Genomic DNA, 25,233 nt, shown 5'->3' on the forward strand with positions numbered 1-25,233 from the left:
ACGCTGTGACGTATCGCAGCAACGGGCCGACCCGCTCCATGAGGCATCTACGTGTTTATGTCTATGGAGTTAAGTGTGATTTTAATTGCGTTTCTAAGTTAATGGAAACACCGCAGTTATGTTTTTTCGACATTTGCGCTCATTTGTAAATGAAATGCAACTGGTGTGAGGTGTCCTGCTGTGCCGCAGGTCTCTGAACGTGGACATGGAGTGGCTGTATGGCGCCAGCGAGAGCAGCAACATGGAGGTGGACATCGGTTACCTGCCACAGGTATGAATGAACGTTTACTCCCGCATGCAGGAATCATTAAATCACTTCTCGTTGCTTTGTAACAATAGAAAATACTGTCTAATCTCTTGGAGTTATTTCCAGTTTTTTCCTGCTGAGCTGAGTAGATAAAAGTTTTCATTGTTTAAGTTAACCTGACTACTTTTTTAAATTTAATTCAGACCACAAGCAACTGTTTTTATATCCATTTTTTCTATAGTTTAAGTTTTATTGAAACTATTTATAGCAAGTATTTCAAGTTTCCATTAATCACCAAAGATCAACCTGCTCTTCCCTCATCATTAAAGTTTGACATTAACAAAATCAAACTTAATTGATAGAAATTAACTTTTTGTATTCTTATGAAGCTATTTTTTTTTTTGCATATTTGACAGACATTTGTTTGATTAATATTGATTCTGTTAAGAAATTCATTAACTGAAAATAAAAATTTTTCTCAGAATTTTGACCTTAAACCAAGAATTCTAAGTCTGTCAATGTGTCAAAATCCCAAAAAAATAACCAAATATTCTTGGTATGTTTATAGTCCTCACATTGTTTCTTCTAAGGATTTGTAAACCTGCACTTTCCACACTCCACATTTTGAGAAAAAGTTGGATTTCTGAGAAAAACACCATAATTCTGATATTAAATGTGGAATTTTGAGAAGGCAGAATTCTGAGAAAAATGTCAGAAATTAAATTCGGAATTCTGAGTTTAACGTCAAAATTTTGAGAAAAAGTTGGATTCTGAGATTAAAGTCAGAATTTTTCGGTGGCCCTAATTTTGTTCTGTACTAAAGTAACCAGCTTATTGTAATTTTTTGATTCTTGCACTTTGCCCCCTGCAGATCTGAATATAGATATGAAAAACGGTTGAAGTCTGGTTATTTTAACAGCCCTGTTTAGATCCACTGTAGGTCAGCGTCAGTAGAAAACTGTTTTGTTTGCAGTTGGAACTGCGGTCTATAGGCCCCTCCACTCCCTCTGTCATTGTGGACGAGGATGGAAACGTCATCGACAGCCGGGACGGACGCAGCGAACCGATCCAGTTCGTCTTTGAGGAAATTCCCTGGACCTCGGCGATCAGTCAGGAGGAAGCTTCCCACCACCTGGAGGTCACTTTCTACCCATTTAAGAAGGTAAACGTCCATTAGAGAGGCTGAACAGCAGCAGTGGGTTGTTGTTGACTGCTATGTGTTTGCAGGTCCCATACTTGCCTTTTGCAGAGGCTTTTGAGCGAGCCGAATCGGAGAAGAAGCTGGTCCATTCGATTCTGCTCTGGGGAGCTTTAGATGATCAGTCCTGCTGAGGTGATGTCGCTAATGAGGAGCTAATTTTACAAGATTAGCAACTACAGCCATCCAGCTTTAACGATAACTGTCAATGAGTGAGGAATTTTCACCCACACTTTCCAGCAAGGACAGCTAATGCTAAAACACAAAGTTAGCGCACATGTTGGCGCCCAACCTGAGGGCTCTAATCACAAACATTTGTTCTGCTGATGTTCAAGTGCTAACTTTTAACCATGTTAACGTTGGCTCGCATGTTGGCACACAACAAAGTGGCTTTAATCATAAATATTAGTTCTGCTAATGCTAAAGAGCTACACTAACATGGTATCTAGGGGAAGCTAATGCTAAAGTGCTAACTTTGACCATGTTAAAGTCGTTGCACAACCTTAAAGTTCTAATCATGAACACTAGTTCGGCTAAAAGTGAAGTTTTACATCACCACGTTATTTAGCTGAAGCTAATCCTTAAGCAGTATTTTTAACCATGCTAAACTTAGCATCTTTTACTCGTGGTTTCAGTTTTGTAGCTGTTGAGCTAGTTATTGTTAATTTTTACCTAACTGACCACTGAAGGGCTTTGGTCAGAAAACCTGCAAAGCTAAAGCGGTAAGCTAAAAATTAGCTCCGCTATTAGCACATTAGCAGAATTATACCCACCACTGGCCAGACAGGTTGATGTTATTTCTTGATTCTACAGGTTTTTCTACCTTTTTCACCTTCAGTTTGTGTTTAAATGTCTGCAGGTTCGGGGCGAACTCTCCGGGAGACGGTCCTGGAAAGTTCGCCCGTCCTCGCTCTGCTCAACCAGAGCTTCATCAGCAGCTGGTCTCTGGTCAAAGAGCTGGAGAACATGCAGGTGAGCCCCCAGTGGAGAACCAGTGAAACCACTTGCCTGCTGTGCAGCCACACAACTGCTCTGTTTGCTTCTGTTTCAGGCTGACAAGCAGAACCCTGCGCTGAGCGAAAAGGCCCAGTTACATCTGGAGAAGTACAGCTTCCCAGTGGAGATGTTGGTGGCGCTGCCCAATGGAACCATTGTAAATATCGAGTCAACTGATTTGGTTTCTCTGCATTTATTTGATTAGAAAGTAGATTTTATTGTAACTGTAATTTTTCATTACAAATTACTTGCAATGACTTGAAATGGCTTTTACTTACTTTTATCTGATAGTGGTGCACTAATAAGCTACTTCCCTGTAGGGATCAATACAGTATATTCACTATACGACTCGTGTCAAAATGTTAATTAGTAAGTACATGTTGGGAGAATCTGCAGCAGGTTGCATGCGTTCAGTGTTATAAATAACACTGAGAATGATAATTGTTCATTGTTCTGTAACCAAACTGCCCTGAACTATTTTTGCTTTGGACTCTTGGTATTAGTTTGTTGTTCAGGGACATGCAGCCTCCTTTCCTGAAGAGATAAGAACGGAAATGGCTTTCTTGTGAATTCCTCAGGTCCACCACATCAACGCCAACTACTTCCTCGACCAAACAGCAATGAAACCAGAGGACGAAGGGGCAACTTTCAGCTTTTCTGGGGGGTTCGAGGACCCCTCCACATCCACGTACATCAACTTCCTGAAGGAGGGCCTGGAGAAAGCAAAGGACTACATAACCCAGTAATAATGGTGTATTTCACAGCAACTGACACCGGCGAGCATTTAGAGAAGATTTCTCATCTGTCTGCAGCAGAAAAAGTTTTTTTTTCCTCATTTTTTCCGCTTAGTTTTTATTTACTTAAACACTTTTTGTAGTAAAATTAGGGCTGCAAATTCAGTAATCTGTAATTTATTCTGACATAGGACTGGACAATAATCAATAACAACACATTTCTTGGTAGATCAATATAAACAGATCATTAGTCAAATTAAAATAATAATTGGAAAACAACCATTTTATTGTCTAAAATGAAGTGAATGTAAATTTATATATACTATTTAGTTTTTGCTTAATTACTGATGTGCACATGTTCTTTTGTAATTCTGTATACACCAGTTAATGATTAATTACTTAATTAGTTCACGATTATTTCAGAAATTAATTGCATTTAATTCGATTAATCAAATTAATCAATTCGATCAATTAATCACAGTGTAATCTAGTTGGCAATTAATCATATACTAAATTAGTTGATTATTTCATAGATTGATTAATCACGATTAATCGTTCAGCCCTGGTTAAAGTAACCTTTGTGCAGACAGTGGGTCTTCCTCGTGGCTTTGCCGTGTTGAAGCGTCTGAGCTGCTCCAGCCGTGTTTCGTGCATTTTGTGACGTCGTCGCCTGAAAGCTCTCCGAGCCGGGGGACGCCTGATGTTGTTGCCGATGCGGCTGGAGGAGCAAAACACTCAAACTCTGGTACATAAAATATAGATTTTGTTCTTTCATTTATTGTATAAAAATGTGTGGTGTGCAGATATTAATGTGATCAGACCAAAGAGCGTTGTTTCACGTTTATTCCACTTGCTTCATACAGGAGACAAAACTGATGTGTTAACTGTAAAGATGTTTTGGGTATAGAGCCTGCTTTACTGTATTAGACAAGAAACGTTTTTGTTTTCATCTCATGCCTCAGTTATGTGATTAATTTACATTTGAGTATAAAACAAGTTGGTTACTACAAACCTTCCAAAACTTTAACCAAGTCATTTCAGTTTCCTGTGCAACGCCTTTTGGAGAAACAAGTTATTCCCTGAACTATTAGTGCCATTTTTTCATAATAAATACACATTTTCTATACAAATGAGTCTATTTTTCTCCTTAACAATCTAATAAACAGTTCTGGTCACAAGCGTTAAAGGAGGAGAAGTCAAATATCCATCCAGATTTACAAGACTCTGACCGATCTGCCTGGCTTACATCATTCAGTGGGTTAATCCATGGAAATCTGTGGTTTCCATGCAAAAGTGTCGTTTCTCTGGAGCTGCAAAGAAATGTCTAACCAAATATTAGGAGGAAGAGTTTTGATTAGAGAAAATTACCAATAAATTCAAAGCTGTGAATTAAGTTTTGCCTTTTAAACCAAATTGTGTCATATAAGTGCGACAGCATTAGGGCCACGCTAAGAAAATGAAAATATGAGGGTCAAGTCGCGTAATTTGATTCCAACGGCCTTTAATAATAAGAGTAAACTGAAATAAAATCAAAATAATACAAGAATAAAGTTGCAATATAAAACTGTCATGAGAATAAAGTCATGATTGGGCTTGAATTGTTTTGAGTTCATTTTTGTAATACTTTATTTTTTAAATATGACTATTCTCATACTATGACTTTATTCATAGTTTGAATAGATGAATCGATAAATGATTGAAATAAACTAATTTAGTAGTACTTTATTCATAGTATTGATAATAAAGCCATAGTACTATGACTTTACTCATAAATAATTTTTTTTAGTTTTTTTGTTAGTATGGCTGTAATACTTCATTGTATATAATAACTCCAACTTAAACAAAACATAGTTTGTAGGTGTCATTAAACAAAATGGCGTCTGTGCAGGTGATGACGAGTCAAAGCAAACGTTTTACCAGCCGTGCAGATCCATGAAACAACCATTCAAATTCACATTGTGCAGATTTCCATGCATTAACCCACTGAATGATGTAAGCCACGCAGATCGGTCAGAGTCTTGAGCAGCAGTGATGACGCTCGTCCAGTTTCGATGCCGTTTTACCGTAGAACAGAAAAAAACGCATCGTCTCTGTTCCAGCTGGACGAAAAACCGCAGACATGATGATCAGCGCTGATGAAGAGCAGATGAACTCCTCAGATCTCGTACGTATTTTAACATTAGTCATGCATTAACAAGGCAGGATTGTATTTACACGTATTAATGTCCAATTATAAAACAATATGAGGATGCTAATTTACATTAAGAGCACTCAGTTTGGCTGAGGACAGTCTGGTAATATACATCTATATAGACGTGATCTACATAGACGAGTTTCTTCTGGGCGAATAGCCGTGTCCTCAGCTGAACGTCCAGACCTCCAGCTCCATGATGCGGAAATCGTCTGTTTCAGAGAGGCAGCAGTTGTTGAAGGTGTAGCAAGGACTGCTGCGGCCCAGATACAGGTTCTCATCGACCCACAGCCCGAAGTGACCGCTGGGGGGAGAGAGAGACGCACAGAGGCTGGGTGAGCAGCAGCAGTGGAACGATTAATCAGATTAATTAATTAGTCAACTAACAGTAATTGATTAATCAAAATTAAAAACGATGAATCAAGACTAATTGATTCTTGAAATAAATGTCAAATAATTTAGCAATCAATTAATCATGAGAAAGCATGATTTACATCTGTATACAGAATCAAAGGTCAACAGAACAGCAAACTGAGCATTCAAGTAAACTTATTTTCTACATATTTCTTTTATTAGGTGTATTTTATTGTAAATTTTAATTTTCAATACAAGCTGCCACATATTATTCTTACATTATTCTAAAATGTTAATTTTTCTTATTAAAAAAGTAACTGAATTATTTATTTGCATCTTTTTATGTATTTCTGATATTGTATTTTAAAAAATGGCTTAAGTGGTAAATGAAAACCCTGCAGAATGTTCCAACTTTTCTGCCAAGCAGCCTAAATTTCCCACATGTGGGACTAATAAAGGATTATTTCATCCTAAAACAGACGAAATGCAAAGCTGAAAACATTTTTACCTTCCGCCGCCAACAGCGAAGCAGTCCAGGTCTCCTTTAATGAAGAAGGAGTTTTCTCCTGTCCACCTGAAGCTCTGAACACATTTTAAATATCCAAAATAAATAAACAGCAAAAGAAACAAATAACATGAATTATTAAGTCTCTGTAAACAAGACCAAAGCAAGACTTTTATCATCCAGTTTTTTGGAAGAACGAGAAAAAAAAAATCATGCAAACGGGAATTATAGAGCTTGTTTTAATTATCAGGCAATTAATTAATGTAATGCCTAATTGGACAGCAGATGCATTGTTTTCAGAGTTTAACAGCCTTACTCATTTTCAGCTGCTTTGATGGACTAGAGAAAATAAAATGAGAATAAGACAAGCAAAATTAGAAAAAAAGTAAAAAAGAAAGAATGTTTGGAGTTAAATGAACATTTGATACATTTTCCCAGATAAGCAGTGGAAAACAGTAACAACACATGAAACATTTAAAAACAAATTTTAAAAAACATTAAAAAAGGTTTGATGATATAAGACAAAAAAATAAATAAAAGGCACAGATATTTAGCTTTGCAGGGCTTTCTAATATAGTGGGTTTTTTAACTGGGGCCGCCAGGGGGCGCTATGGGGAGTAGAAATGGAAAAAAAATAGAATGAAATACGTTTAAATAAAATAACTTATTTAAATGCAACTGAAATGGTTGACAAGAAAAAAATGGATGTGATTAATATGAAATATTATATATTTTCATAATCAAAATTGTATTATAAAAATACAAATTTTTATAATACAAAAAAATTATGTTATAAAATACAATTTAATATATCATAGTTATAATATATTAAGTGATAATAAAGTTTAATGCTCTTTGGTAACCTCCATACTAATCTACTCTAAGTTATAATGAAATCTCACAAGGAAAAGTTTCCCCTTAATAATAACATGAAAAGCTGGAGTTTGTTCCAGTTAGCCTCTCTTTTATTAGCTTACCTTAAAACGAGGATGCAACATGAACAGGAAGGTTTCTCCAGTACCGTAAAACGTCTCACTGGGTCTCAGAGGATCAGACAGGAAGGCCCCAAAAAGCTGATGGATTAGTTCACAATCGATGAAAAACAGCCGATAAAACCAGACGGCACCACATTTATAGTTTCTGTCACAGTTTTTACCTCATCCAGAGCATCTTTTATGACAATCAGCACAGGAGAGTCGGTGCTGCTGAGCTTCCTGTAGAGAGACTTGAGGCTGGCGCCGTGCCGGGACGTGCTGTAAGCGAGCTGCCAGGCGCGGCCCACCGTCCTGGCAGGAAGCTCCTTACACAGCTGGAAAAAACACATTTACCACTTAAAAACCAAAACCTTCAGGGATTTTATGCAACAGATCAAAAGCATGTGAAACATTTTAACTTATAGTTTTTTTTTTTCAGGTTGAATAAGAAAAACAAATTGTAAATGTTTTATTTGACCTCATTTATTTGAACTTAATCCTCAACGTTTGTTTACACAAGCCAGAAAAGTTTAATTATTACAAACCTTGACTGTATCTCCCACATAAACTTTACAAAATTAACATTTAAAGTCAAAAAGTGTGAAATATTTATCTGGTTGAGTTCCTAAAACGAGTTGATCTGCAGATAATTAATCAATAAGGGAGGGATGATTAATTGATTATTGAAATAATCAGCAACTAATTTAGTAATCGATTAATCATAGAAGAATTAAATCATTTGTTTATTTGCATTTCATTAATGTTTTTCTAATATTGATTTAAAAAATCTGAAATAACTTTTTTTAGTCTGATTAATCATCAGAATAACCAATAGGCTAATCGATTAATAAATAATTGTCGGAGCCCTAACATAACCGTAACTTACCTGAAATTTCTACATTTTAAAGTGAAATAAGAGAAACGCAGCAGCAGTAAAACCTTTAAATCGAGTCTGTGCTTCAACAGTCGGATCAAATAACAGAGCATTGCTCACCGACGCCTGAAATGATTAATCGGCTTAATCATGATTAAGTGATTATTGAAATAATTGTCAGTTACTTAATTTGTTGATTAATTGTGAACTGAAGTAAGACAGACCAAAAAAAGGCCATTTGCTGAAAGAACAACACAGTCAGAGCAGAAATTCAGCTAAAGCTGTACAAAAATTTGCATTTAAGTTAAAAAGATGTCGTACTAAAGATGTTCCTTACTGGTAGAGGAATTAAATCATTTGTTTATTTGCATTTCATGAATGTATTTCCAATATTATACAGAATAACCAACAGATTAATCGATTAGTGGATTGTCGCTAATGTAATCACAATTTCACTGAAAGTACTAAGTTTTAAAGTGAATTAAAAGCAACAAAGCAGTAATTAAACCTTTGAGCTCAACTAAGTCGAGCCTTTTCAAAGTGCATGTGTGCTTTGTGTCAACAGTGGGATCACATGGCGGAGCGTCGCTCACCTCTCTGACATGTGAAACCTGCAGAACGCGGCTGTTCTCCACGACGTTACCGACCCCTTCGGGTTCCCTGTCGATCATCGCGCCCAGCTTGTCTTTATTCTCCTCCATCAACACCAACTCCAAAGAAGAAACACAGAAGCTAAATTAGCTCCTCTGGTTTTTAATCCACAGGTAGGAAAGGTTCCCGCTCACCTCCCAGTCGTCTCCGGAGCCGCGCAGCGTCGGAAACATCTCTTCATCCTCCTCTGCTCTGTCCTCTATGAGAACGAACTCTTCTTCCTCGTGGTCTGCCTCCTCCTCCCCGTCCAGGAGACGCAGGTCTGGCCGGCGAAGCTGCAGGAAGGAACGCAGCTCGTCGGAGCTGCAGGGAGAGCAGGATGAGTCAGGATTACTGGGATGACAAACAACAGCGACAGCTGCAGCAGAAAGGAGACGTTGCTGTGAGGAAGACAGCATTTAATATCAGCTCTGCTTTTCCTGAGCTTCTCTCTTATTCGAACGAGGAAAAAATAGCAAATCTGCATGTTAAAAAGTTAAAAATTCACCTGTTAACAAGTGGTGACTTTAAATGAGTTGGAATCATTCATTTACTTTAGTAAAAACAGCAGAGATACAATGCAAACAAAAAAAAACAAAAAAACAAAAGCAGAACAAATAAATCTGACAAAATCTCTTTGCGTCAAAAGCAAAACATTTAAGTTTCTTTCAACATTAACCATCAGTTCTTATAGACCAGTTGCAGCGTGACTTCGCATGGATCCCAACCCCATTTCCTGATGGAGGGCAAAAACTGCTAGCTAACGATGACTAGCATTGGTTTTAGCTGTTAAGTTACCAACATAATGCGCTAAATCTTAAATGTACGCCTGATATATAAAAGAAAAGGGACACAGAGCTTTGCTACAACACGACAACTAGATAATAAGGTCAGGAAAAAGTTTTAATTAGGAGAAAAAATAGTGAGGGAAGTAGTTCAGTTATGCTAGCTTGACTTTGACAACCTTATCATGTAGATGTGACGTGGAATTTGGTGTTTTCGGTTCAGTTACAAAACGATAAACATTCAACCCACACCAATCAGAAGGTGAGAGGTTAGCACTTATGCTAACCGAAAGTGAGAAATACTGAATAAAATTGAGGAAAAACCTTTATAAAAGTCAATATTTCTTAACATATTTTGTGTGTGGGTTTTGATGTAGGTATTGATTTTCATTTCTGTACCTTTCTTGTGTCAGAGCGAGCCAGGTGTCCCTCCTGGGTAAAGTTTTAGCTGAACTCTTCTTCCCCGCAGGCGACTGAACCCGCAGTCGCACAAACATCAAACCCCCGAGACTTCCCGCCGACGGCCTTCGAGGAGCTGGAAGGCAAATAGACGTCCAGAGAAGAAGAAGCCAACATGAAACCAGCAGACGTAAAAGAGCAGATGGTTTCCCACCAGCAGTTAGACCCAGATGAAAAATAGTTATTTTTAACAATGATAAATTAAAATAGTAAACTTTTTTAAAGAAAGAGTGACACAAATCCTGGTCCAGTTGATTAGAATACACTAAACATTTCTAACTTTGGGATGTGGGATGATTTACACATCAGTATCCTATAAAAACCGAACCTATCCTTATAAAAAAAATCTAACCTATAAAAAAAAGCTGAGTTTATTGTTGAGCTTCGTGGTTTCAGTTTTAAAACGCCATGTCTTCCAGCCTCACCTTCAGTCTGACTCTTCTCTGAGGACTTCTCCTTGTCTTCTGGTCCGCCGCAGCAGAAAGTGGCGGCGCTGCTCAGGACGGCCAGGCCGCCCACAGGCTCCTCGGTCAGCACCCTGAGCGAGCCGCCGTCCAGCCCCCCGTCCACATCGTCCGTGTCTCTGCTGTCCGCCTCGTCCTGCTGGGGAACCTGGTTGGTGAGGCTCAGGGTGGGACTGGGCAGCAGCGACGGAGCCGCAGAAACCAGCGCCGGGGGGGAATCCTCCGGCTTTTTGCCTCCATGGCTCTTGGTGGATTTGAGCTTCTGGAATATGTTCTTTGCTTTTCCTCTCCTTCTGCAATGAAAACAACAAAATCAGCTATTTTAGCTTTTTCTTTGAACTAAGGAGGCGCGTTATCAATTAATAACTGAATGTAAAGTTGGCTGAGCTCATCAATCAGCCAGTTTTCTCTTGTAACAAGACGATCAACCATCTTTTCATAACATAAATAACTAATTTTTTTATAATATGCTGAATAAAAAAGTAGTTAAATTTAAATATTATTTTATCAGGTGAATTATATGATGGTGTATTTGGGACATTGCAGATAGAAAAAAAAAGATTAATCTCAGATATTTTCTAGAATAAACAAAGAAATTTCTGAGTTTGAATAGTTGAAAATTAGCTAGAAAATGTTCTAGGAAAAGAGGAAATTTCTGAGTTTTAAGTCTAAAATTTTTGACTTTTGAAACTCTTTTCTAACCCAAGTCTTTTTTTTCACAAATATTTCCCAAATTAACTTAAACATTTCTGAGTTTTTTCTTGCAAATTTTAGATACTTGGAGCTAAGAAATATCCTTGTTTTTGTCGGAAATTTACTCCCTTTTTCCATCTACAATAGCCCTATTACGCCGTTGTAGCATAAATATTGACCAAATAAACAGAAAGTTGTTGTTTTCTCACAATCAACCGGGAATCTCTTATGTTGTTGAATAGAACAATAAAAGAGGAAAATACTATGTGAAACACTTAATTCCTCAGAGATACTCGTACAGAAATAGCCTGCAGTTGCTCTTGACCGAAGGTTAAAACTTCGCTAAATGAGGTGCATTAACTCACGACAGCTCTCAAAATAACCTGGCTTATTGACATTATGTTTTTTTTCCCCCCATAATGTTACTTAAGGAGTTTGTCAGGTGTTTATATTTCAAAACAGAACCCCATAACGTGCATTTTATATACGAAACCGGACTCTGGACCGTTTTTCTTCTGCTACATCGCCATCTTTGTGTCTCCGTGATTAAAAAGGGTGACCAGCTACGCCCTCTGCTGGATTGCGGCCAAACTGCAACTCTTAAAGTACATGAAAACGTTTCTACACTGTGTTCCAAATTATTATGCAAGTGATATTTTCTCAGATTTTCCTAATGGTCAATGCAAATGATGGTCAGTATAATTTTCAAGACATGAACTATTACAGTATAAATCAAATTTTACTGAACAAACAAATAAGAACAGTATTTTTTTTTTCAAAAATAAAAAACTCAAAATGAACTGTTCCAAATTATTATGCACATTCTCTAAACATTTTATGGATTATAATGAACTGCAAACGGTCATTCTTCAAATGTGCAGCATTAAGTGGTCACAGGTACTAAAAAGCTATTTCAGTGTAAAACATCTTAACAGACAGAGTTACGTGTTAACGTAGGACCCTTCTTTATATCACCTGCACAGTTCTTGCATCCATTGAACTTGTGAGTTTGTGGATAGTTTCTGCTTGAATGTCTTTACAGAATATCAGAAAACCTCCCAGAGCTGCTGTTTGATATGAACTGCATCCCACCTTCAGATCTTCTGCTGGAGGAAACTCCAGAGGTTCTCAATAGGTCAGAGGTCAGAGGAGGATGGTGACCACACCAGGAGTTTTATGCCCATAGCAGCCAATGACACAGTAATATTAATTGCAGCATGAGATGGTGCATTGTAATGCATGAATATAATTTTGCTACTGAAGGTATGGCTCTTATTTTTGAACCATGAAAGAAAGTGATCAGTCAGAAAGTCCATATACTTTCCTGAGGTCATTTTCACACCTTCTGGGACTCTGAAGGGGCCAACCAGCTCTCTCCCCATCGGCCCACAGCATGACTCCACCACCTCCTTGCTGACATCACAGCCGGGTTGGGACGTGGTGGCCGTCCACCACCCATCCACTACTGTGTCCATCTGGACCATCCAGGGTTGCAGAGCAGTCATCAGTGAACCAAGTCTGTTTAAAAATTAATCTTCATGTACGGCTGGGCCCACTGGGACCGTTTCTGTTTGTGAGCCTGGTTAAGGGAGGCTGAAGTCGGTTCATGCACAACAAGCCTCTGGAGGATCCGACACCTTGAGGTTCCACCAGCAGCTTCAAATAACCGTTTGCTGCTTTGTAAGGGCATTTTAGCAGCTGCTCTCTTAATCCGATGAATTTGTCTAACAGAAACTTTCCTCATTAATCCTTTATCTGCACAAACCCATCTTTGTTCTGAATCAGCCACAAATCTCTTCACAGTACAATAAAGCTTCAGTTTTCGTTAAATATCTAATGTTTTCATACCTTGTCATATGGCACTATCTGATGATTTTCATCAGCAGAGATCCTTTCTCTTTCCAATATTTCTTGAAACCTTTGGCCTGCTTAATAATGTGGAACATCTTTCTTAAGTAAATTTCCTTTAATTGAGCTCACCTGACAAACTAATCAATCCAGGTCTCTGAAATTAATCACACTGATTCAGAGTCCTGAGACACAACACCATCTATAAATTTAATAGCACAACAAAAAATTTAATCTTTATGACACTTAAATCCTATGTGCATAATAATTTGGAAAATGGTGTAGTTAGTCGACTGGAACTAGTTTTAATCTAATAAGCCATTAATCGACCTAACTGGACCGTTTATCTCATTTGTGAAACAGCACTGACCTTTGCTGGGAGGCGCTGAAGTGAATGTGTGAAACATCAGAGAAGAAGGAGACGGACGCCAAACTGTCAACAGCGCAAGACAGAAGGTAATCCTCGAAGCCGTGCTCCGTCACCAGCGGATGGGTTTTGGATGGGTCGAAGAAGATTTTAGTGGGCGTCACCACCAGGATACCAGAAACCACACCCTGGCAGAGACAGACGGAGACGGGATTTCAGACGTCCACAGAGCTGAAATCAGAGTTTATATGTTGTTGTTCCTCACCTTTCCGTCGGTGATGTAACGGCAGAACAGTTTGAGATATAACATGGCAGCTGGGCGCTCGCCCTGGCAGCACTCCGGAGGGAGAGCCAGAAGGCAGAGGTGCCCATCTGGCAGCGGCACCGCCTCCACATCCTGCCAGCAGCACAGTCACATGAACAGGCTTATTTTACAGCCTGGATTAAACTAAAACAAGATCATCTTTTTGATCTTAAGATAGAAGAACCTGGTATTTTCCATTGATTCATAGCTTATGTATAGGGCAGACACAAGCCTTTTGGGGCCCCACATGCCAACATTCCTCAGCTACTCTTTGTGGTAACATAACACACATCATTAGCGTCATTTGTTATTAGCTTACATCACACCAGTATTATTATGGCTGTTAATTTTAACCTTACAGGAGAAGCAAACAAAAAAAAGGGTTTTGAAATGAGAGTGGTGTTTAAGTGAGCCATATTATTTTAATTATCTGAAAGTAACACCAGCTGATAAAAACTAAATTTACAGTAAACAAGTTTAAAAGTTTGATGTCTTATATTTCCCTCAACAGTGGCAGCAGTCAACAGCAGGAAGAGATTAGCCTATTATTTGTGTAACAACTGTAAAAATAATATAGAAATAATTTTTCCATGAGTAATTGCATTTAATTTGTATTATTCAATGTTATATATGCCTTGGACCGGCTCTGCTTGTGTAAGTTAGTTAACCAAAATGACACCTTGGATTAAAGGACTTTATGATTCTTCTAACTACAATAAAACAATATTGATCTCTGAAAGGCTTCTACTCTGAACTTACCCATATCTACAGTCAGAACAGTAATTAAAGCATTGAAAACAGCACGATCTGTGACAAACAAGGCAGGAACCCGTATTTACCATAACACACAATATGGAGGACGATAAGGAGGGTAAAAAAATCTCCACAGAGACGCGCAGCACATTATTTATTGGGAATAAAAATCTACATCCAGCTCAGGTGCCGACGCTGTAAAGTAACCAGTTAAAGTGACAGCAGTAATACCTCCAAACCCGAACCTACTTCTAGCAGGTATCCCAGCCTGTAAACACTCCTTCAGCCAAGAGTCCTTCAGGATTTATTACGGATGGTGTTAGAGCCTCTAAGTGTCCCTTCAGAGCAGTCTGCATGCTTTCCAAAATGTTTACTTCACGTGTCCAAAATGTAAAATCAAATAACTACTCTTTAAGTAGTTATTTATAAATCCTGATAAGTTTATAGGCCCAGAAAAGAACTACCTTTGCTTTTCTCAGATTTCTTTTGCTTTGTGTTGGGATTAATTATGTTAGTTTTCAAATAACAAGGCAGACATGATGCACCGTCACAAGTGGGGCTGCAACTAACAGTTATTTCAGTAGTTAATTATTCTGACAATTAATCAATTAATCAGATAAAAATTGGCACATTCTGCAGTTTTTCCATTGAAGTCCCTTTTGTGCAATATTAGAAATACATTAAAAGATTAAATTAAACAACTCAATTACTTTTTGAAATAAGAAAATACTTTTTAAAAAATCTTTTTCATCCTTAGTTGCAGATACAAAGGATGCATCTCCAACTGAAAAATGTGGAAAGCTCAATCGTTTCTGCTTGATGTAACATCGTTACAGAGTAAATCTGATCTGGAGATTGATTTTTGGATTAACCGATTAATAATTGGAGAGCAAAAGGTGCTTAATAGGAGAATTATTTAGCAGATGAAGCTAAAACTTCTGGGTAGAACATAATTACAGACAAAAAAGGTTTTTGTTAATCTTAAATGCAGAATGTGTATATTTTTGTACTAGCCTAGGTTTTAGTACTGCTGTGTCGTTTTACCAACAGATGTTTATGATTAATTGATTACTAAATTAGTTGATAGCTATTTAAATAATCGATTAATCATAACTAATCTGATTAATCATTCCAGCTCTATAACACAATATTTTAATAAAGTAAATAAGTTTGTTTTCTATAAATCATTTTAGATGTGAAATATAAACACCTGCAGGTTTGTTTAGCGTATCACGATTAATCCAACTAATCGATTCAGCCCTAATCAGAGGTAAATAAATCTCTGACGTAAGGAAACAGGTGCATTGGTTGCTAATAAACAATCTCTGGGTGCTAACTACTTCTTTCTAAAAGGCTACAACTTGTAGACACTTCTCAGCAAAATGTAGAACATGCAGCAAATCTTCTACTTACAAGAAGTTTGTCATATTCAGCCTCTGGAGAGGGGGACGGAGTCTGAGCCGGGAGCGAATCCAAACAGTCCTGATCTGCATCTGCCTCCGGTTTCTCCTTGGACCTGCAGTCCAGTTCAAGCTGAGAGGATTTCCCACTGACAGAGGCGTCCTTTCTCTTCGAGACCAGCTGCTTCAGAAAGGAAGCCATGATAAGATTAACTCTGACTTTGACATGGACACACGGCGAACCGCGAAGACAGGAGGGATCACTTCCTCTTTCGGCATTTCCCCTCCTCTCTGTGTTTGTAGTCATAGCTGAGCTACAGGAGAGAGATGAGGGCTGTAAATGTAAAGTGGCTGTTTTATCTGCGATGCTCCAAAATATCACATTAAAGGTCATATATTATGCTGTCTTGAACAGATTGGGATAGATCTATACAAAACTTATCCTAAGCTGAAATGAAATGTTCATTACATTTTTTTTTTTTACAAAATTATTCTTGGATAATTAAATTTTAGTCTGCACATTTCTGTCTAATGTTTCTTGTCATTTTAATTCTAAATAAGCTTCGGCTGGCCACGCCCCCCTAGTTTACTCTCCCATGTGAAAATGGCTCTGATTTGAAAAGCAGAGGTGGAGCCTCCTGTATGGAGCTAAATTGGAGCGATAAATTTGTAAAAAAAAAAAAAAAAAATTGAAACTGAAACTGAAAATGAAAAATGTTTTGAAACAGAAAATTACAAATTTGAAACTGGAAAAAAAGTCCAACTCTACTTTTCAGATTCAAAAGTGATTTTTTTTTTAATTTAGATGGGTTTTTTTTTCAGTTTCAACATAAATTTCTGTTAAGCTTTTCTTTGATTATTTTTTTTTTCTTTTCCTTATAGCCCCAATTTAGCTCCATACTCCTGCACAACTTACAAGAATGCAGCAAATAGTTTCTGATTGGAAAGTCAACAACAAAGCACTTGTCTTTTTGTAAAACCAGCTGACCAAATGTCCTTGAACTCCTAGGTAACAGGCAGAACTCTGCTGGGGTTGCCGGGCAACAGGCTGGGCTTCCCTGGGGTTAGCAGGTCACAGCTCAGTGCCTGTGATGTTACATTTGAGAAGTTTTTGAAAGGGTTCGTTTTCAAAACACCAAAAACCAATTTATTGCTAAAAAACAGGTGGGTGGGTTTTTTAATCGCCTGCTTTGTTTTTAGAAGCAGTAGAATCCCAAATAGAAGCACAAAAATGTGCAAAAAGTGAACTTTGCATAATAGATACCCTTTAAAATAATATTAGCTTTTATTTATAAGTTGAATGTTTTGAGTTAGGCATGGAAACTATAAGGGAGTAACTTCCTGCTGAGTATTTTAGTCATGAGTGGGGGAAGTGCTAGTTTGCATTACAAATCGACACAAGCCACATTTCTGCTGACATTAGATGCTAACAGCTGGCTCATACCTCTTTTATTACGTTGGTATCAGAGCTGAGTTGTGTTGAAGTTTTGCTCTTGTCCCCTGAGGATCCATCGCTGCTGTTGAACGTAGACGAAACGCTGAACACCGTGTCCCCGGGGAGACCCTGCAACCAGCAGCAACAAAATGGTTTCCGGTCGGTTTTTATCACCTAACGTTCAAACACTTCACATGTTCCTCTTTGCTAATGCAATAAATAACAGTTTGTTTTCAGTTGAAAGACAATAAAAGTCATGCTTATGTCATTAATCATCACAATTCATTGTCTGACGTGTTCTGCAATTCACTGGTGCTGGGAGGCAAATAAAAAGCAAATGTAAAACATCTGCAGGTGGTTTAAATACGGCGGTCAGTTAGCGTCACTCAGTGTCTAACTGCTGCAGTGAATCAGTTTTCTATTCCCTGACAAGTTAAAATGGAAAGTTACTGCCCTGCAGCACTTAGACCTCTCATGACATATCTCCGTTCAACATACACTTCAGTGGTAAATAATTAATAATAAGAGCATTCATGAGCAACGCAAAGTGCCTGCAAATTATTCTCCAAAAGCATTTAGCTTTAAACGATAAAACGCACTGCAAAAACACAAAATTTACGGAGTATTTTGGTCCAGTTTCTAGAGCAAATATTTTAGTGCACTTGAAATAAGATAAAACTAACTTACAAGTAACTTTTCAGCAAGAAACCTGAGGTTATTTTAAGGTAACATTTCCTTAATGTTGATGAAAAAGTTCTAGTAATAAGTGAAATAATCTGCTAGTGAAAATGTTTAACTTATAATAGCAGACTTTTAAACTCAGTGTGATTTAAGTGTTTTTGTAGTTTTTAAATGAAGCCTTTTTTTAGCATATGTCAAAGTAATTTGTATTTCTATAAGATGGGAAAAATGTCTTGTTCTATTGGCAGATTCCACTTATAACTAGAACTTTTTCTGCAATTTTAATTAGTTATGTAATTATAGCTCCTATAAAGCTATATCTTGCTTTATAGGAGCAAGTTATAGCTCAGATTTTCAGATGTTTCAAATTTTACTGCTATAGAGGTTCAAAGAACAAAATATAATGTTTTACGGCTCTAATAACTATTTATTCTATTTCTAAATGTGTGAGAACATGAGGTTTGTCACACCAGACATAAAAAAATCTATCCAAGCTTCCTGTTCTGAACTCATAAATACAATATAAGTACATTCTAAAAGTTAAACTGATAGGTACCTTTGAGTAAAAGCCTGAAAGTGCGTTCCTTCGATTGTATTTACTGAAGAAGTTCTTAAACAGACTCGTTTTCCCCATGGTGTCGCAGAACTGCTGGACCTGAATCGTAACTCTGAACCTTGGACACGTCCTATGCAACACTTACAGGCCCATAAAACTCAAGACACATTTCAACACCAAAAGTCCTGTTCCTAGCAACCACACAGAGATGTTACATAAATGTCCCAGTTATCAGTTGGCTCATCTGTTTCAGTAGAGGAGCTGCTGTAACAACCACTGGATGTGATAAAGAACAGACTCACAGTGCTGCCATCTGCTGGTAAACCAACGCGCTCCGCAGTCACTACGGCGTTGCTTAGCTCCCACACCGTTCCTGTGAGGGAAAAAGTTAAGCTTGTTTTAATTTTTAAAGGCACTCTGGGTAAAAACTGTGCTTAGGACACAAAGCTGAATGGAAGAGGATAAGGTCCACTAAAAAAAGAAATTCTAAATTTATTCTGGATAAAGAAAAAAGGCAGATTACTGAGATTAAAATCAGAATTTGAGAAAAATATCAGTACTGACAAAGTCAAAATTTTGATAAAGTCAAAATTCTGAAAAAAAGTCAAAATTCTCAGAAAGATTTCAAAATTCTGAAAAAAAAATCAAAATTCCAGGAAAGAGGTCAAAATTCTGAAAATAAAATAAAAAGAAATTCTGAGTTTATTGTTGTGTACAGTGACAAACAAATTAAAATCTGATTTAAAATCAGAATTACTCTATTTTCAGTGGTCCTGTTCCTCTCCGTGAAGCTGAAACCAGGATCTAAATAATATTCAAATTTAAATTAATCTGAATTCAGTTTGTTTAATATCGTCTCGAAGCACTTTCAGAAAAGTAATAATAATAATCTCAGTTCAGTCCAACACACATTCCAACTAACCTCAGTTATCAACCCAAACAGCTGATGCCCAGCTAATTATTCAAAGTAGTTTAAAGGAATTTGAAGTAAATTTGAAATCATGCGGCCCAGCAGCACCTTGCAGGTAGTACTGCCTCAGCTTTGGGTTCCTGATGTGGGGGACATGGTCAAGGGGTCGGCCCACGGCAACGGGGTCGTTGCTATGCGCAGCGCCGGCCGCGGCGTTCTGCATGATGTGGGATTGAGGTCGATTCTCCCAGGGAGGCTTCGCAAACCGTGGAGGCTGAGAAACACCAGCAGGCAGCTTGGATCCTAACCTGAGACACGCAGACACACAAACTGATCTACTACCAATAAAAACTGATCTATTACCAATAAAAACTGATCTATTACCAATAAAAACTGATTTATTACCAATATAAACTGATTTATTACCAATGTAACAGTTCAACACCAGAGCAATGTGCCACACTACTAGTTTGCATTCATAAAGCTCCATTGTGGAAATTTACACTATGAATACTTTCCTCTGATCCACATTGGACTACTTTTAGGTTTTGGTCCAAGTTTTAAACTTAATTTTCTGAGGTGATTAGGATGAAAATGAGTTTTCTGTTTCATGAAGGAAATTATTAAGGGAATTTAAAGAAAACTGGACAATTTATTTTGCACACTTGAACATGAAAAGGTGGAGAACGCAAAAAAAGAGAAGAATGTTTGATAAATGTCAAGATAACAAATTTTCCTGGACGACAAATTGTTCCAGAAGAAACCAAATCCTGTTCTTATAACTGAAAATAAACTTGAAGCTAAACTAGACGTTGTTTTTTTTAAATGCAGCAACATTGGAAAATAATTTCTAAGATTTGGATGCTATTTTCTTTTTTGATAAATAGCATCAAAAAAGAACAAAGATTGGACAATATTTGCTGGATTTCATGTATCTTTTCGTTTGTCGACTCTTCTTTTTCACAGATTTTATTTTGAGGCGCAGCTTCAAGGATTTCGGACTTGGAGAGCCAAAGTGTGAGCAGCGCAGCATCCGTAGTCGGCTGTGGGTTATTTATAGTGGAGTGGGAGTCGTCGAACACTTCCTGCCAAGATGGGCTCCTCTCACCCACATGGTGCTGCCATGGCGGCCCAGAGCAGCCGCCCCCCACCGTCCTCAAATCTAACAAAACTGGTGTCAAGTGTTTGTGCAGCAAGTTTCTTTGTTTGTGCTGCTGTTATTTTAAAGATATTACTAAAAAGGTTTCCATAAGTTACCAAATATCTTCAAAGCAAACGCAGCACGAACAAAAAAATTTACCACTCCAACTCTTGACACTGATTTTGTTAGATTTGGATAATGTGGGCAAGGCTGGTTGACCTTTCATGACCTCTGGAAACTTTTATTAATATCTTTTAAATTATAGCGGCACAAATAAAAAAATTTGCAGCACAAATGTTTGATGCCAGTTTTGCTGGATTTGAAGAAGGTATGAGCCAGACAGGATGTTTAGATACCTGCTCTTCACGTTGCAGAAGTAGCCGCTCCTGGTTTTATCCGCCTGAGGTTTGAGGTTGACGGCTCCTAACGTCTCCGGCCGTCTCACTGATTGAGCCATTTCTGTTTTTCTGGTCTGGTGCAGGAGCTCAGCTGGCGTCCTTCCTCCTTTTGTTCCCCATGCTAACTGGTTAGCCCCTTTTACTGCACCTGCAGGAGACGGAAAAGTCATACAATGTGAGCTGATTTTTACCTGCATTCACCAGGCAGGAGGACGTGAGCCAGACGCTTGTCAGAATAACGGAGGCAGCCGTTCAATTCAGCAAAACTGCCAATCATCCCATGTCATTAGTTCGTAAGCCTGGCAATCAATGTGAGCCTGAAACCCCAGGCCGCCAGGCGAAGTGCTGTGAAAACCAACCTGCTCCCTTCTTTGAACCATGATTAAACTATTTTATGGGTCTGGTTGCTGCAAGAATCAAGAAATGAGTTCAATAGAACCTGTGTGACAACATGAATAGGCAAAGAAGCAACACATCATGTCCTGATCTAAATAACAACATTGCTCTTTTATTAACCCTTCATCAATGTGTATATAATGAGCTCAGTTGCTCCACCAGGTGTTTGCTAATTACTGCTGACTAGTCTGAAGGAGCTGAGTGGGGGAGGAGTTTCATCCTTGAAGGCGGGGCTAAGTCCACCCAGGCATTTTGCACAGTCGAATGGTTGCCATGGAGATTAAAGGATTCCTCAAACGTGCATGAAAAAAAATCAAAGCAGCACTCCAGGTTTGGTTTTGATGAGGGACAAACATTATAACACGATGTAAAGCTCAAAAAGATCATTTTACATAATACTTCCTCTTTAAATCTTTCCTTTTTCAGACAGTTGAGTTCAGTTATTCTGATGTATCTCTGTAATTACGCTGCCATAGGCTGAGCCTACTGGAGGTCAAACTAAACACTTTCACTTTCTTCTTCTTCTTCTGCTCTACAATTTGTATTATTTGCTGTTATTTGAACTGCCAGTGTTTTGCTTCCTTTGTTCTTTAGAAGCTACATCTGGTCTGGCGTTCGGTTTGGCTGTGGTTCTTCTGCTTTTAACTTTTTACTCTTCATGAACACAGAAAATAATCCAGCATGGCCGCTTGTTCTGGTTCTGCTGGAGGTTTCTTTGTGTTAAAGGGAGTTTTTCTCTCCACTCTTGCCACATGCATGCTCAGTATGCTTGAATGCTGCAAGTCAATAACTTAGATAGAAAACAAAACTTTGTAAACTACTTTGAATAATAAATATCTAGGATCAATTGGAATGAATGTAAGATTGAATATAAATGATTTGTTTTTGTAAGATGCCCTTTAAATGACCTTTGTTGTGAATTTAATTGAATCGAATTGATGACAAACAATTTCCCTTTAAGTCTGGAAATGGTAGAAAGCTTTTTCTGAGGGTTTGGATCTCCAACCAATCTCAGTGAGCGCCGTTATCCACAAACCGAGAAAACATGGAACAGTTGGGAAACTTCCCAGGATTAGCTGGCAAACCAAAGTTACTTAAATAAAATCACAGTCAACAATCAACAAATCACCCAGAGTCTGGATGATTTGTTACAATCTCTATCAGAAAATCAAGAGAGAAAATGTCTGACCATTCAGTTGAGAGCTTTTCAGCAGGAAAATGATCCAAAGCACCAGAAAATCCACGTTTGAATGGCTTAAACACTAAAATGAAGGTTTTGTAAGAGCCTGGAGGCTTATTATTAATCTGACTGGAATCATGTGACAGGACCTTAAATGCTACAAAGTAGCTGAATTAAAACATTTCTGCAACATTACTCAACCATTTTAGTTTGCTAGCTAAATTTATGAATCATGTTTTGCAATCCTTTATTTAATCTGCAACATTCACCAATCAGGCACAAAGCTTTTGAATAAGTGAAAGGAAGTAAATATTGATAATTGGTCCAGTTTTACTTATCGGACCGATAAAAAATGACTAACATCGGCTAATATAGGTGCTAAAACAAAGATATCATGCATGTTTGTGGAGCTACAGAAAACAATTATTTTATTCTGATGATTAATCAGATAAAGAAATTGCCACATTCAGCAGATTTTTTTGCTAGCCACTTTAGCTTATTTTATATAATATTAGAAATACATTAAAATGCAAATAATAAAGCCATTCAATTTCTTTTGTAAATTAGAAAAAAAACATTTTCTTGCCTAAAATGCAATAGCATAGCATTCTTTTAGTTAATGCCTGATTATTTATAGCAAAGACAGCTCTCTCTTCTTGACTTAGCATCACTACAGTTGAGCTGATGCACTGATAATTGGATAGCAAAATGCACCTGAAAGAAGACTTTTTTTTTTTTTTTTTACATAATCTGAACCAAGTGAAGCTAAAACTATGTTCTGGGTAGAACATAGGGTTTTTCATCTTAAATGCAAAATGTTTATATTGTGTTGTTCTTTCAGAAAAACTCCCTTTTTTGAGTCTCTATACTCCAGTTAATGATTAATTGACTAGTAATTAGCTGAGGATTATTTTTATCACAATTAATTTGATTAATTGTTACATGACCGAGTCACTTCATTGGGGAACATGTAAGAAAAGTCATTCTGCAGAGACAGGGGTGCAAAAAACATATATACGCTATATGACGCTTAGGGGCGCCACTAGTGCGGGCGCCAGATGATGGAAAAATATTTGTAGTCTGCATCTTACAGCTGCTCGTGCTTTGAACATATAATTACCTATAATGTATCTCCATACACTTCAGAAGGTACTTAGCTGCACTACTGCAAAGGTACAGTCATACCTCCAATGACTTCTAAAGCACAACAATTAGCTTAACTGCTAACTTGGCCTTCAAATTCCTCAGATATCATGAAAGTCTAGAATGTGTGGGATTTGCTGCCTAAACCAGTCCGGTGAAGGAGGCCCTACCTCATAACTTAAACATCAACACACCCTCAGGGGTCAAGTGGAGCTAATGGATGGGTCATTGTTGCTTTGGCAGCCAAACAGCACCAACATTATTCGACCATAAGCCTAATCGTCGAATATGTTTCAAATAATATAGTTCAGTTAAATAAGAGCCAATAATAACAATGTAATAAACATTAGATTGCAGCCCTCATTTGGTATTCCGGGCTCACATCCCTCTGTGTGGTGGTTTATTAGCAACAGAGAGTAACCAAAACACACTTAGCGATTTCACTCCATTCTTCAGTCATACTGTTGAGGTCATGCAAGAACTTGTTTCCTGTAAAAGCTGGTGTTAACATGATCGCTGTGGAGGAAGTCAGCAATTCAGACGACATCACACAGAATGGTCTAGACAGTAGCTACTGCAGAAGCAAGCGACACCCAGCAGCGAGCAGAATGAAAACAAACGGGAAACAGAGAGGGGAACGTGAGCTGCATCTCTACTGACCTGAGTCCAGCCCGAGGACGGGGATGAGCGGCTGTCACATGAGCGCACCTTCATGTTGCAGGGTTATGATATCACTGCAGATTACAGAAACAAGTTGAGGCTCCTCCCTGTCAGGAGCGCCGACTCCGCCATTTGTCAAGATAGTTCCCCTCCCCTTCTAGACACGCGGAATAAAGTAGATGGGAGTGATACATCTTGTAGATTCAAACATCTTTGAAAAAAAAAGTATGAAAGAAAACAATATTATGGTTATTTTTACACTAAATGTTTCAACACAATTTGATTATCGTCATTTCTAACCATGTGGAATATTATACGACTGAAATAAAAAGGCAACATAAATCATAATTTAGCAGTGATTGTAATTATTTCACAAATTATTGTTGAAAAACAAGTTAATTTTTGTCCTGTTTGTTTTTCTTACCAGATTTGTTTTACGGAATACCGCAAGGCTCAGTGTTTCAGCCCATTCTTTTCCATATTTATACAGAAATAAAAATATTTGCATACATTATATGACATGACAAATTAATTTTGTCTTGTTTACAAAAATTGCTTCCAGATACAATTTTAGATTTATTTTTCTTATTACCTTAATAAAACCCATATGTTTACATACCTTTTATTCTTTAATGTTTTTTAACTTTAAGATTCAAGATCTCATTAACTAGAGATCTTGTTTGTTTTGTTTGTTTGTTTATTTTGCTTAAACAAACAGAAATTACAATCAGTTATGATACAAGTAATTAAAAATATTTGGCTCCATAAAATTAGTTAATACAATATGGCCTTAAAATAAATTTAAGTTTTGTTTGTTGTTGTAATTTTGTGTTATATAACTAAAGAAATTGAACTAAGCTGAATAAATGTACATCTAAAGATGTGTTTATGTTTGGTAACATGTATAAGGAACACACAACACAAAAAGCAGCTGAAAAAATACATTAGAAAATTAAA

General features: G+C 37.6%; 2 protein-coding genes across 4 annotated transcripts in view; one reads left to right on the forward strand and one right to left on the reverse strand.

Annotated features, from left to right (window-relative positions):
- The window catches only part of selenon (selenoprotein N), an 18,078-nt gene extending 13,779 nt beyond the window's left edge, over nucleotides 1-4,299 (forward strand). Inside the window, exons 7-12 of the mRNA XM_015029434.1 lie at nucleotides 190-271; nucleotides 1,221-1,409; nucleotides 1,475-1,580; nucleotides 2,305-2,417; nucleotides 2,497-2,598; nucleotides 3,020-4,299. Of these exons, the coding sequence (XP_014884920.1) occupies nucleotides 190-271; nucleotides 1,221-1,409; nucleotides 1,475-1,580; nucleotides 2,305-2,417; nucleotides 2,497-2,598; nucleotides 3,020-3,187 (760 nt within the window). The 3' untranslated portion in view covers nucleotides 3,188-4,299. The remainder of the gene's footprint in view (nucleotides 1-189; nucleotides 272-1,220; nucleotides 1,410-1,474; nucleotides 1,581-2,304; nucleotides 2,418-2,496; nucleotides 2,599-3,019) is intronic.
- Nucleotides 4,006-24,396, reverse strand: LOC106945621 (nuclear receptor coactivator 7). 3 transcript variants are annotated; one of them, XM_015029432.1, is made up of 16 exons: nucleotides 24,277-24,396; nucleotides 20,856-21,045; nucleotides 19,467-19,666; nucleotides 18,751-18,821; nucleotides 17,221-17,340; nucleotides 15,790-15,957; nucleotides 13,585-13,716; nucleotides 13,323-13,507; nucleotides 10,373-10,704; nucleotides 9,888-10,023; nucleotides 8,859-9,027; nucleotides 8,667-8,783; nucleotides 7,382-7,534; nucleotides 7,203-7,298; nucleotides 6,229-6,302; nucleotides 4,006-5,670 (listed from the first exon to the last, which is right to left on the reverse strand). In XM_015029432.1, exons 2-16 carry the CDS (start codon nucleotides 20,954-20,956, stop codon nucleotides 5,535-5,537), a joined length of 2,190 nt encoding a protein of 729 aa, XP_014884918.1. In that variant the 5' UTR covers nucleotides 20,957-21,045; nucleotides 24,277-24,396; the 3' UTR covers nucleotides 4,006-5,534. The 3 variants fall into 3 exon arrangements, with proteins under 3 accessions (XP_014884918.1, XP_014884917.1, XP_014884919.1); XM_015029431.1 differs by having other exon boundaries at nucleotides 15,790-15,960; XM_015029433.1 differs by lacking the exons at nucleotides 18,751-18,821; nucleotides 19,467-19,666; nucleotides 20,856-21,045; nucleotides 24,277-24,396 and adding an exon at nucleotides 18,449-18,728 and having other exon boundaries at nucleotides 15,790-15,960.
- Nucleotides 24,397-25,233: the final 837 nt, after the last annotated feature.

The sequence above is a fragment of the Poecilia latipinna genome, unplaced genomic scaffold, assembly GCF_001443285.1.
Source record: "Poecilia latipinna isolate Pla-1442-1.1 unplaced genomic scaffold, P_latipinna-1.0 Scaffold153, whole genome shotgun sequence".
Lineage (NCBI taxonomy): Eukaryota > Metazoa > Chordata > Actinopteri > Cyprinodontiformes > Poeciliidae > Poecilia > Poecilia latipinna.

Bases quoted from the DNA above. Each gene is read 5' to 3' on its own strand.
- LOC106945621 (XM_015029431.1), bottom strand. From the start codon at position 20,956: ATGGCTCAATCAGTGAGACGGCCGGAGACGTTAGGAGCCGTCAACCTC. The intron at 18,822-19,466 runs GTGCTGCTGGGC...TTTCCCTCACAG, and splicing joins GAGGCAGTACTACCTGCAAG to GAACGGTGTGGGAGCTAAGC. The intron at 13,508-13,584 runs GTGAGGAACAAC...TGTCTCTGCCAG, and splicing joins GTTACATCACCGACGGAAAG to GGTGTGGTTTCTGGTATCCT.